Below are 13,530 nucleotides of genomic sequence, written 5' to 3' on the forward strand. Positions count from 1 at the left end.
CCGCACCCCCCCAACCCCGACTCTGGCCACACCCTATGACAACCGTGTGTCCTTTTTATGTGTATGGCTGGAGACACTGGGTATGATGAAAAGGCAATGGATTCGGAAGGCAGACTGCTTTTGGTTCAAATCCTAGGGTCCCCACTGACATACTAGATGCAGCTGTTTCAATCCACAGTTCACCTCTTTAAGCCTCAGACTTCTCATCTGTCAAACGGGAATAACAACTCTTAGCTCACGGGGCTGTATGAGAATTAAATGGGATAACTCATAACGAGAATTATTTCCGTCACATAGTAAATGTTCAGTAAATGGTCTCTACTATTTCTTTTTTTCTCGAGAGTGGGATCTGCAAGAAATTTCTCTTTCTATTTCTATCAGGCCGGACACCTGCTAACCTGCTCGTTACCTGTTTGTTGAATGAGTGGATGAATGAGCCCCTGCCCTTTGAGAATGCAAGCCCTTGTTCTATCACTCTTCCGACTTCTTTCTTGTCAGCCCCAAGACGCCTCTGGGACAGGTCATGCTGCCCCCCTCTGACATGGCCAGGACTTAACTGGAACTGAGGGCATGAGAATCCCTTGGCTGTGCACCACAGGGTGCGGGGGGGGGGGGTGGGTGGGGGTTGCGGTGCGGGGAAGGAGAACTCTCTGGTCTTCCTGCTGACACTTGCCCCAGGGAAGAACCACCACTCAACCACAGCTGTCTTCTTTTGCTATGCAGGAGCTTCCTGAATGCTCCTAAGAATGTGGCTGGCTCCAGAAGCTGCTTCTCCTTGAGAATCGGGGGTGTCATACCAGCCTTCTCAGGAAGCAAGGACCGGGCCCTGGCTTCGCCAGCTGTGAGACCTCAGTGGCCGCTGAGACGGGGGCACAAGACGGGCTTCTCATTCCTGGCTTTAATGCCCAGCCCCCACTGCCTATACCCACCCCCACCCCCCTGCATCTGTTATTTCTTTTCAGGAGCCATGGAAACAGGAGTCTAAGCTCTGAGGATGCCGGGAGACAGAGGCTCAGACCGGCAACCACCTCCCACTCAGTTTCATCTTCCCATAGGCCCTGTGCTCCAGGAGTCGACCTTTCACCTCCCTGCCTCACAAGCCCCGCCCCCAGCCCAGTCACACAAAGGCCCCCTGGATTGGGGACAGCATCCTGGGCCAGGAGGCAGGAGGCCTGACTTCCAATGTGGGCTCTGCTACTCACTGGCTATGGGAGTCTGGACAAGCCACTCGCTCTTGGAAACCCAGGATCCTCATCTGTAAAATGGGACACAATCACCCGCTTGACGGTCTGGTGTTTGAGTGTGGGAAGGGGCAGCGAGATGCACCTGGGAGGGACTCTCGAGATCCCGGTCCCTGCTAACGATCATTACTGAGGCGTGGCAACAGGCCTGGGAGATCCCAGGCCCGGATTCGCTTGCCAGTATGTGCTAAAAATAAGTACTTTTCTCCTCTCTTTAGCTTGGTCAGCAGAACGGAGAGATCCTGGCAGACCCCGGAAAACCCCACCCGCGCCTGTACCGTGGACAGCCCCTGTGGATTCCGCTTACAGAGAGCAATTTAAGAGGCAAACAAAACATGAAAAGCTATTCAGAATTAACAATGGGCCAGATGGTAATGCTAGTTTGAAGCAATAAAACATGATAAATAGCTTCCTGCTGCTACTCCTGATCAATTTCAATATTTAATAATTCCGCTGCCACCCCACCCCCTCTTCTGGCCCCCTCCACGGGATCCTGCGATGACTCCTGCATTCAACTCACAGAGCAAACACTCCTTCACTTTCTGGAGGCGTCAGCAAAAAGCGCGCTGCTCGACTGTCATGCGAGCGCTTTCGGTCCTCGAGATGATAATTAATCTGCCTGCTTCTCCAGACGACGCTCCATCGCCAGCCTCTCCTGGTTGCCAGGGAAGGCTGTGAGGGCGCTCCACCGGCCGAGACGCCTAGCACCCACCTTGTGGAGTCAGTGAGTGTTGGGATTCCCTGGGTTTTGCTTTGAGAGTTCAGAAAGGAGAGCGGTAGGGAGCCTGGAGGCCATCCGACGCCAGCACCGGCTCGTGGGATCAAGCAGCCCAGAAGGGAAACTGAGGCGGTGTGGTGTTAGAGCCGTGCCCACCAGCTGTGCCTCTGAGCCTCAGCACCCTTCTCTCTGCGGTGGAGCTGAGGGTACCTACCTCCGGAATTCCAGCCAGGGCCGTGCATATGGAGCCCCCAGCAGAGCATTTCTGCGTAGGACTTGCCCAACAACTGGCAGCCAGTGGCGTCATTATTAAAAGGTAATGGTCCCCGTGGCCAGAAAGCTGTAGCCCAGGGCTGACCGCGACCGGGAGCACCCCACGCTCAGACGGACCCAGCCCGAGTGGAGCCTGCTAATGGGATTACTGCTCTGTCCTGCCAGCAAGAGCTCCAGACACAGTCATATCCACTGACGCAGGAGACCTCAGGGCCCCCCTGGCGAGCGGGTATTGTTGGCACCATTTACGGAAGAGGAAACGGAGATTCGGGAGGTGAAATGGCTTTTCAAGCTTACATGGGTAGAAAATGGCACAGTCAGTTCTAATCTGGGTCTCCCAACCTCTGATTTCTCGTCCTTTCCACCGAACCACAGGAGGAAGAAAGCTGCTTCCTGAGGCGCCCCCTCCGCCCCGTGTTCCTTTCGCAGGGATGCAGCCCAGGGGAGGGAAGCCCGGCTGCCGGGTCACCTGAGCTACAGTTTACCGTCTGTGAAATTCAAACGTGGATACCCAGTGCACTGGTTCACGGGCACATTTAATGAAGGACTATGCATGAGAGCTCGGGGTAATTTTGTGATGAGCTGTTCAAATGTCAGGTACGGTTAGTATGACTCTTTAGAAAAACACCCTCTGTCAGGAAACAAGATCAGAAACACATTCACCCCAAAGCGGATCTTTCTAACGGAGTCCTTCACCACCCGTCCCCCACTGTAATCTAGAGGATCAAGAGCAAAGTCTTTAGTGTGGCATTCAAGGCCTCAGTGGCTCTTGCAACCCCATTTTCCCGATCTCCCTTCCCTTCCTGCTCCAGTCCCTCTAAGCTTCTTGGGGTTATCTGAGCCTTCCACGAGCGGCCGTGCCTTGGGCAAGCCACACCTGCCAGACAGTCCACACCACCCCATTCAGTGGCTTCTCCCACGCTCCCTTCTCCAAGAAGTCTTCCTTGGGCCTCCCTCGATGGGAGCGCCTCCATTGGGCTCCTGATAGCCCCTCGGTGCCCCCCTGGGCTGGTAGCACACCATGCTAGGGCTGGGCTCTCCTCTGCCCCCCTGCCCTACAGCGAGCTCCTCCGCGGTTGAGAGCTAAGCGCTCTTCTCTCCTGTCTACCCAGGGCCTGGCCCACACACGCTAGCACATGCGTGCCGAGGGGTGAACGGATAATTGAGTGTTTCCAGTACAAATGGAATCAAAGCCTTACACAAAGATAAGGGATTCTGACGGTGGAACTAGAATTGGGGGGGGGGGGGCCCAGCCTTGGTAGCAGAATTCAGGACAGTGCTCCTGGATTCAAATTCAGCTCCGTCCCCCTGGGGATGTCTACAGCTGAACAGGACAGCCTTCCTCTTTCCCCAACCTTGACCCTTAAACAAGAAGGAGCCAAAAGGGTACCGCCCACCCAGCTGGACTCCCACCGGACAGGGCGGAGGCCAGTCATCAGGTACCTGAGTCCCGCTGGTCCAGGGTCATAGAGTTCCACCTCCTGGTGATGTCAATGTAGAGGATGTCCACGGCCGCCATGGACAAGCTGCTGCTGCTGAGTTTGCAGTTCCTGCCAAAGACGCGAAGGGACATGTTACTGCCAGAAGGAGCGCGGCCTCTTCCGGCCTGCCTCTGTGCCTTTGCCGGGGGTTGGGGGGAGGATGGGGGGGTGCTGTGTCCTCACCCCTGCCTGGAAGGCCCTCTCTCCCCACAGCTGGAGCTGATGAAGGGCAGGTGGGGGGGGGGGGCAGGGGAAGAAAAGGCTGAAAATGTAAGCTGAGATTAGATCATGTGGGTTCCTGTAATTTGGTTAATTCTAAAGGGCTGGAAAGAGCAAGGACTTTAGGATGACAAGTCTTTTTTTAGAGAGAGAGAGAGCGCACACAGGCAGGGGAGAGGAGGCAGAGGGAGAGAGAGAGAAAAATCTCAAGCAGGCTCCGCACGGACATCCTGTGGGTCATGACCTGAGCCGAAATTAAGAGTTAGACGCTCAACCGACTGAGCCACCCCGGCGCCCGGACACGGCCGGTCTTGAGTTGAATGGCTCTGCCACTTAGAAGCTAATGGTCCCGGCTAATCCAGCCCCCCTTCCGGAACCTCACGTTCCTCCCCTGTAAAACAGTCCATCTTTTCTGCAGCCGCTGGGGATCGGCCTGTTGCACACAGGCCAGGGGAGGTCTCTGCCTGCTCCGAGAGGGAAAGGGAATTCCTCGTTTCGGACATGCACGTCTGCACCTCTTCACCTTCACGTGCGTTCGTTTCTGGGAACAGAGAGAAAGGCTGGACCTGGGCACCGTGCTCTCTTACCAGTGCTCAGGCAGCCGACAGTGGCACACTCGGATGGCCCAATGAAAACAGCTCTGTCACCCAAACAGACGGAAGGTGCCGCTTCTGTCCGGAAGTGATTCCCCACTGGAATGCTTCCCGGATGCATCCCTGGGCCCAAACCTACAGACAGGGCTGGAGGTTCCTGCACGTCACCCATTGGAATCTGTCACCTGAAGATTTCACGTGGGTCCCGAACGGTGAGCCCGAGACTCCCAGCGCAGGTGAGCGCGGCTGGCCCACACCCCTCCACGCTCAGTCCTGACTTTGGGGAGTCACCTGGAAGCAGCAGGGGTGGGGAGAGGCTGGCGTCAGACTTTCGGAGGCTCCCCCGGTTTATTTCCTCCAGTGCACAGAGGCCAAGGTAACCAGGTTTTCAGCCCCACATCTGCTCCCTGTCCAAGCCACAAAGGCATGTTTGCAATCCTCTGCCTCCCCTCTAGGTTTTGGGTTTTTTTTTTTTGTTTTTTGGTCTGGAGATGTGGGGAGGCAGTCTGGCACACTGAAAAGAACGTGATTTGGGCATCAGACAGACCAGGATAGAAACCCTGGCTCTGCTGCCTTTTCTAGCTATGTGACCATGAGCATTTACTTAAACCTTCAGTGACTTTATTTGCTGCTACCTAAAATGAAGAGAATAGTATCCGCCCCCATGGCGGCGGTGAAGAAGGATGAGGAGGTGCGGGCCAAGGACCCGGCGTGGTGCCTGGCGCCCGGTTGGCCCACTGTTGTTGGTTCTCTTCCCAACCGCTCCCCACTTTTTGTTTTCTCTTCCAGAACTAGAGCGTGGGATCTTCGGAGGCTGCTTGGGGCTGACCCTTCAGCAAGTGGCCCCGTCCATTCTGGGGAAATGGAGCTCACCAGTCAGAGCGTCTGGATGTCAGGGCCCCCGGCTCTCCATCCAGACCAAAGGTAGCCCCTGGCTTGTCCAGATGCACCACCTTCCTGAACAGGGTCGTGCTGGGAAGCGAGTCCCAACACAAGCTGGATTTGCCCTCGCGATCCTGGAGTCATACCTCTGGGCCAGCTGTCCGTTTGGCCGCATTACGCTCAATGCTGCTTTCAACTCTCCAAATATGGCCTCATCCGTTGCCCCAGCTAATGATAAAGTGGTTCTTTGATTTCCCATTTGTCATCGGCCCTCGTGTGAATAGGTCCCTTAGAAGCCCGACAGGAGAGGGGTTGATTGGCAAGCAGGATTTGGGCACCCCCGAGGCCCCCCTCCAAACCCACACACACCCTGACGATGGAGGCCGTGAGCGTGCCCGGCATGGTGCCCAGACGAGGCTGGTGTTCCTTATATGCCAGCACCCTGGCTCCCTCCCTCCGGCCCTCCCTCTTCCTTCCTTTCTTCCCTGCCAGTATTTCTCAGGCCATCAATTCACATCCTGCTTCCTCCTGGGCTCCTGCTCCGTATTTCAATCACAAGTCACCGGTGGCGGACTTCAAACACATCAGCGCACAGCTATGGAACCCTGGTAACAACATGTCCATGGACGCGGAGCTTTTCATGTCGCCTGTCACCAAGATGGCTATCTCTATTGGGCTCCACCGGAGACGACGCTCCAGTCTCTCCCAAGGTGTTCCAACAACCTGCGCTGCTCATTTTCCAAGCTTCGTTAGGAAGGGCCACCACTTTTCTCTAATTATTGTATCGGTGTCCTCTGGACTACCTGCTCCCCCACGGGACAGGAGCTCTGCCTGGCTTGCTCTGTGGGTTAATGGAGTATAAAAAGGGAAACCAAACTGACCACTGGTATATAGTTATTTTTTTCTGACAGGTAGAAAATAGAAGTGTCAAACCTTTAGCAGGGGCCGTAATTTACCAAAGAGAATTCTCCGTTTATCCCTTTTCCGAGGTAACTCATCCTCCCTAGTGATGCCTGCAAATACAGCTGATTGTAACATCCGGTATGGGGACAGGGGAAGGAGGGACCCATGCTGGCTGCAGGAGACAGGAGATGCTTTAAAAGAATTTTGATTCTTTTATTTCTCGGGCACCCATTTAGTATGCCAGGCCCTTTCCTGTCCATCTTTACAACCACCCTACAAAGGAAGTACTCTTAGTCCCATTCCAGGGACAGGTAAGCTGAGACTCAAGAGAAGGGACATAGCTTACCCAAGATCACACAGCTGGGATTCACATCCAGTCCTCCCTTGGAGGACAGAGTAGTGGACTTAGGAGCTCTGGGGAGAAGTAGGGAGATGGCCCAGCCCAGGGCTACAGGAAGAACCCGGGATTTGAGACATAGTCCCAGGCAGGGCCCAGTAAGGCCAGAGCCTCTAGAGAGACCCTGTTGGGAAGCTTTGGGATATAAGGCTGGGGGAAGACAACCAGGGTCACTTGGAGACAGATTCTCCTAGGTTTGTCCCCATGGCCACTCAACATTCTCATTGACGCAAACAGGAAAAGCCTCCTTGTTTGGAGGGTCAAGACTTTCGAATGACTTTTTCATCTATCCATCCACTCGGTGCAGAATTGATTTTGTGTCCACGATGTGTCGGTGGGATTCTGAGCCCAGTGAGTGATACAGAGCGCAATCCGTCTTGGATACCACTCTCAGAGGGTGGAAGAGATCTCAGAGTCTGGGGTAAAAACATGAAGCCTTGGTAGCTCTTAATCTTGGTAGCGTTTCCTCTTATGCCCTGGGATGCAGTTCCTCAAATAACTAAGGAGTAGAGGAGTAAATTCTTTAGTGGAAGAGAAGTCCAAGAAATATGGTAACATGAGAAACCAGAACAATTCTTGAGAAAGGATAGACTGGAAATGTGTACGGGAAAAAAAAAAAAAAAAAAAAAAGAGCTTTGAGTCAAATGCACAGGACTTTGAATCTTGACTTTGTGACGTGACCTTGAACAAGTCACTGAAGCTCTCTGCATCAGAATTTCCTTATTTGTACAACAAGGAAACCGCTACTCAACATACAAAACCATTTTAAGGACTAGCTCAGTGCCTGGCACACATGGGGAAGTAACAAATGACGACTCCCAGCCCTCCTCCATGATGTAGAACCACTTCGAAGAAATGTTTTGTTTTGTTGTTTTTGTTTTCCTCCCAGAATCACAGGAATTTGGGCACATATGGTGGGAGACAATCACAAATCATTCAAGTTCATTAGGAGCCCAAGTTTAGAAAGATCTGAAATCACCATCCTCATTTCCTCTCAACAACTACTGACATCTCATGGGAAATTTAGAAACCAACTTTTTCCACTCTATAAAATTCTATTTATAGAATTTCCTTCGCATTCATCCTTCTCTGTAAAATAAAAGAAGCTTATTTTTTCCTGGAGAGTTTTCTATAAGGTGAAGGCTAACAAGTAATCAATATTTGTTAATTAAAAAAAAACCCAACACTAAATATCTAGGAGGGAAAATGATGATTCTGGTTTATAACATGTATATTTTTAAAGGCTATTGATATCGCAGGCATAGGATCTCACAATATTGCTGGAAAGAGATCATCACAGAACAGGGGGATTTTTCAAAGTCACGGAAGGAGTTAATGACAGAAGGGGAGACAAGACCCTTTACAGTTCTATTCCAGAACATTCTAACACACCATGTTGCCTCTCAGAGCATAAAACCCCCCACAGCTACCCATTATGAAACATATTAATATCTCCCTATGAGAAAAGGGAATGGAAGGGGGGAAAAAAGGAAAAAGAGAAAAACCATTCTCTAATTTAAAAGGAGACCAGGATCAAAAACCACAAAGGGGCTGAGCAGGGCCCTCCAAGTGGCCTCCATTTCCCAGAAACGAACCTGGTTTTGGCAAAGTGTTTAACGTTCAGGCTGTGGAAATGGAAAACGCCAGCACGTGCAAACTGATGTCAAATTCTGATATAGGATACATTTGGAAAATGTGTTCTTAGTGAGTTACATAGAAAGCCCCCCAGATTAGTAATCCAACGGAAGGAAAACAGCAAAAATGCATTTCCCTCAAAGAAAGCTGTCAAGTTGAAGAATCAGACAATTTCTATTTCTCAGAGAAAGAGAAGTCTCCACGCCCCAGGAATTATTATGACATAAAAAAAAAGGGGGGGGGGAAAGAGGCGCTTAATTCATGGTAATATGTGCTACTATTATGTGCCTCCTGAGGAAACGACATGAAAAGCTGGTTCGATGAGTTAAGTCTAGACAAGGGAACGACAGTTCATTATTTCTCATTTCTTGGTAGAAAAGTAGAATGTGGCCAGACTGGCATTAGCATAATTCACTCCTAAAACTGCTGATCTATGCAGCACATTATGAGAGATGGTCACTGAAAATAAATTCAGTTGGATGTTTGTTTTGTTCCCTCCTGTTCTCTTTAAGGAACTTGGAGAGAAAGAGTGGGTCGTCCAGGTGAAAGCCAAGTTCAGCTTCTGTCGTTTGTGTGGGAGATCTGAGAGGAATGTATATCTAGCCAGCAAGTACGTCTCCTGCGCAGTGCTCCATAGAAGGGCACTTGGCTCGATTTAACATATGGCATAAATATTATTAATTCATAATGAAGCAAAATTTAAACCGAAGTGGAAAGGAGAGAGAGAGCGAGCAGTTGTTAGCAAGAGAAAACGCTTGCTGTTAAATTTAGCTGGCAAGACTGAACATACTCAGATAAATCTAAGTGCAGAGTATCATCTTTTACGATTAAGTTGCTGTTGGGATCTCTTGGTATATTTCAAAAGGAAAGATCTATTAACGATTGTGCAACATTTTCTCCACTTCTTCCTGCAGGACACTGGCTGGGTGGGTGTGGAAGGAGGGGAGAGGGGCTCACTGCCGGAGTCCGGCTCCCCACCTGAAGACATTGTTCCCCCTACTCAGGGCACCAAGGCTCCCGTGGACAGTGCTGCAACAGACAGTGACCTGAGGGCCTCCAACCTCACCGAAATCGGTTTTACTGACAAATGCCCTTAATTATTCCGAAAAAAAAAAAAAAAAAAGGATGGAAAAATCATAAGGCCTATCACACAGAGACAGATCTGTAGCAATAGTTTTGACATTAGTTCCAGTCTGAGAGTGTTTTAGGAGTCTCCTTTGCTAGAACCATTCTCAGTTCTGTTTTCTTCTCCAGATCGTGAATGAGCCTAGCAGCCCTCTTGGTACGTTCCCCACCTCTCATGCCGGAGCTCACATGCCGGTGGGCTCTGTGGTCAGTCACACTTTGATTGAACCCACCCAGTGTTTCAAAATTATTTTCTGAATAGCCAACATGGATATGCACGTATTGAGATTTTATATAAAAATCAGCATTTCTAGGGGCGCCTGGGTGGCTCAGTTGGTTAAGTGTGAACTCTTGATTTCAGCTCAGGTCATGATCTCGAGGTTTGTGAGATCAAGCCCCACGTCTGGCTCTGCGCTGATAGTGGGAAACCTGCTTGGGATTCTCTCTCTGTTCCTCTCTCTGCCCCTCCCTGCTCTAAGTCAATCAATCAATCAAAACTTTAAAAAATCAGCATTTCTAGCTTCTCTTGGAAAATCAAAAGCTCTGGTGACACTAGCCCAGCAGCAGCCTTTCCTTTTATCCAGGGATGTCCCCTCCGCAACCTTCCAGATCCCACCCACTGGCTTATGCTTCCTGCCTGACCCTGGAGGCAACCAAGAGTGTGATTCTTACAGTAAGCTATTTTTTTCAAATCTCTCCCCGCCCCCTTCTTCTATGGCCTTCTGCTTTTCCTCCATTCTTCCTTCTTCCTGCCTGGAACTCGACCATGATGGCTGGATTTTGAGCAGCCATCTTGTGACCCTGAGGCAACCCTGAAGCTTGAAAAGCACATGCTTAGGATGGATGAACAGAAAGACAAAAAGAAAGTGGGGCATGATCACATTGTGGAGTCATTAACCAGCCTAGAATCCCCACTGTCAAGCTTCCTATTATATGAGAGAAAATTAATCTTATTATTTTAAACCCTTTATAGATGAGTATCTATTACTATGAGTCAAATGCAATTCCTAAATGAGTCAGAAGGTATCAGGTAGTATTTTCAGGGAAGTAACAACATGCGTCTGTTGACTTTCTTGAGAATGTCCATTGTCTAATGGAAATAATAGTCACAAGACTCCCACCTAACAAATAGCTCCAGTAAACTAGGCTCTGGGTCAGGTGCTTGAGGATGTATTACATCCCAACCCCATAATAACCCTGAAAGGCAGGAGAGATTGTTCCCATTTTATAGACGAGGGAACTGAGCCTTGGAGAAGGCGAGGGATTTGCCCAAAGCCACACAGCTATTAAGTAATGTGATTGGTCCTGAAGCCAGACTCAAAGCCTGGACTCTTTCCACTGGGCTTTCCCCTCCCCCTCCCCCTCCCACCCCCCACCCCCCCACCCCCCCAGAGCTAACACAAAGCCCTTCTCATAATCACCGTGCAAGTACGAACTCAGGTTTCCTAAAATGGCAATTATTCCTGCTGATTCTTCTGTTCACCATCCCATCAGGAATATCAGAGAGCCAGAGTTAGAATTCAGAAAATTCAGTTGGAGAGAAGCGCATGACAAAATGTTTCCAATTCGAGACTTCTAATTATTTGCTTTAGTGAACAAAATTATGGAGAGCGTGACTTTGAAGTGGAAGGTAGAAATATTAAAATCAATGACGAGAAAACAACAGCAACATCGAATGCCAGCAGATAGTTTCCCTGAGGTGTGTGACACACGATCCTGCTAGCTCCATCCCCGTTTTATGGGATCACTGAGATTCAGAGAGGGTCACTAACTTGCTCAAGGGTTACACAGCTAGTCAGTATTGCTTCAGACATTTATTCACACCTGTGTTGCACCAAAGTGCCCCAGAGAGGAGAGGCAAGTTAAGGAATAATCGAGTGCCGTGGTTTATTTTGTTGGCTTTGGCGAAAACGCAGCTGATTTATCTCATGGTTCATGTTTAAAATTCATGCAAATTTTGTGTTATACTCGATCATATAGCCGTGTTATTTTTATATCAGGACAAATACATTAAATTATTTATCAGCTGAATTATTTAGCTTTTCTCTCCCGACATGGACACTTTGGGAAGATGTGCCTTTTTTTTTTTTTTTTTTTTGCTGTAGCTTCCTAAATGCTCAGCACCCAGCCACTACCACTGGGAGAACATCACCCCAGTTTAAGAAACACAAGGTCTGTCTGAGTCCGAGGGGCAATTATTTATATGTGGCCTAAGGACCTAGTTTAAGGTAGCACAAAACTGTGTTTTAACCACAAGTGTAAGGTGGCGAAAGCTGTCAGATCTGTAACATTCATTAGTTCATTCACCAACTAGAGTGTGCCAGGCCTAGCTCCAGCCACGGGGCCAATCCAGCCCCGGCTGGGGCACTGACCTGGCACTGCAGACCCCGCCCCCCCCCCCCCCCCGCCCCCGCACCTGCCACCGCCCCAAGCGGTCAGGGAGATGGGATCAGCCAGATGCGGGGCCGGACTCCACCCTGCCCGAACCCCAAGCCGAGGGGCCGGTCTCACTGACCTTATAAAAGTCCGAAAGCCTGTTGGTCCCAACTTCATCGTCCCCTTGATCCCCAGGAACCGGATAAACAAATTTGCCATCCTGTCCACCAGGCGCAGGTAGTTGAATTGCTTGGCATACTTGGGGAACACCTGCTTAAGGCAGATGGAGGGCAGGTGGGCTTCGGGATCCGTGTTGCCGTCGGAGGCGCTGGCCGGCTCACTGTCGAAAGGATCCTCCTTTGCAGCTAATGGCTTCGTAAGCTGCTGAGACCTGAAGTACATGAGCAATTAATGAACCAACAGGTGCAGCAGGACTCATAGGACGCAGCTCCTTCTCACACATATTCTCCTCTCTTTACAGTTCAGATACCTCAGGAGGTGTTATCACTGACACTGTTTTCATTGTACAGACCAGCGACCTGACCTCAGAGAAGCGAGTGGCTCAAGCTCACATAGCTAGTGTGTGGCAAGGTCGGGACTCGAACCCAGGACAGAGCCAGGACCGTCCTCTGTTCTCCCATCCTGGTTTCCCAATGTGGACAACTGCCTTTACCGTACTCGTGATTCAAGAGAGTACTCTATTACAGAGCAGCCTAGGTTTGATTTCAAACTCCTACTTGTGGGTAGTAATTGAATAATTAAGAAATATAAAAAATCTCATTGAGGGCTGGCAAGAAGCCAGAAGCACAGTTCAATGAACAATTTGCAAAGATACATCAGTTACCCAATTCTAGGAATAGGCACAATTACGTTTTCTGGCTTAACTATTTTCTTATTTGGAACTCATACAAAAAAAAAAAAACCATGATTATCATGTTGTGATCCCAGAGTCTGGATATTTTATTCTGAAATTATTCTGAGAGTCAAGAAAAGTCACAGCTAAAACTCCCAGATAGCCACCTCTGGCTTGGAATGTTCTTCTCACCTCCAGACCCACATATTCATCACCTGCTGCACCTTCAGGATGGGCCCCAGTCACCCCAGGCTGAAACACCCTCCCATTTCCCTCACCCCAAATCTACACTCCCCATCTCCTTGACTGTCACCCCCATCTGCCAGCTACCCAAGCAGAAAATGTCAGGATAAATGCCAGGCCTACCTCCTCAGTATTTCCTGACTGGGGAGCTCTGCTCTCCCCAACCTGGGTCTTGTGGGCTCTCCCCTGGACCATACCAACCGCCTCCAGCCTTTCCCATCCATAGACCCATAGACACTGGCACCTGAGGCACCTCTTTTTTTTTTAATTAAAAAATTTTTTTGAGAGAGAGAGAGAGGAGAGAAAGACCGTGAGCAGGGGAAAGGGTCAGAAGGAGAAAATCTTAAGCAGGCTCCACGTGAAGCCCAAAGTGGGGCTCGATACCACGACCCTGGGATCATGACCTGGGCCAAAATCAAGAGTCGGACGCTCAACTGACTCAGCACCCCCCCCCACCCCGTGTCCCCTGAGGCACCTCTTCTAAAGCAAACCTGGCTGGGTTGTCCCTTACTACGACTCTTTAGGGATTCCCAAGTGCCTACAATGAAGCCCATCCTTTTCATCCTGGCACTCAAGGCCCTTCTCGATTTC

General features: G+C 50.2%; 1 protein-coding gene across 6 annotated transcripts in view; it reads right to left on the reverse strand.

The window, feature by feature from the left end:
• The window catches only part of TTLL11 (tubulin tyrosine ligase like 11), a 237,035-nt gene that overhangs the window by 27,536 nt on the left and 195,969 nt on the right, over positions 1–13,530 (reverse strand). For 4 of the 6 annotated variants that reach the window (XM_060608799.3, XM_078436523.2, XM_078436522.2 and 1 more), the window contains 2 exons: positions 11,983–12,234; positions 3,676–3,782 (listed from right to left, as the gene is read on the reverse strand). In XM_060608799.3, the coding sequence (XP_060464782.3) occupies positions 3,676–3,782; positions 11,983–12,234 (359 nt within the window). Of the gene's footprint in view, positions 1–3,675; positions 3,783–4,519; positions 7,207–11,982; positions 12,235–13,530 lie in introns of those variants that run through there. The other 2 variants (XR_013551669.2, XM_078436524.2) reach the window with 2 other exon arrangements.

The sequence above is a fragment of the Panthera onca genome, chromosome D4, assembly GCF_046562875.1.
Source record: "Panthera onca isolate mPanOnc1 chromosome D4, mPanOnc1 haplotype 2, whole genome shotgun sequence".
Lineage (NCBI taxonomy): Eukaryota > Metazoa > Chordata > Mammalia > Carnivora > Felidae > Panthera > Panthera onca.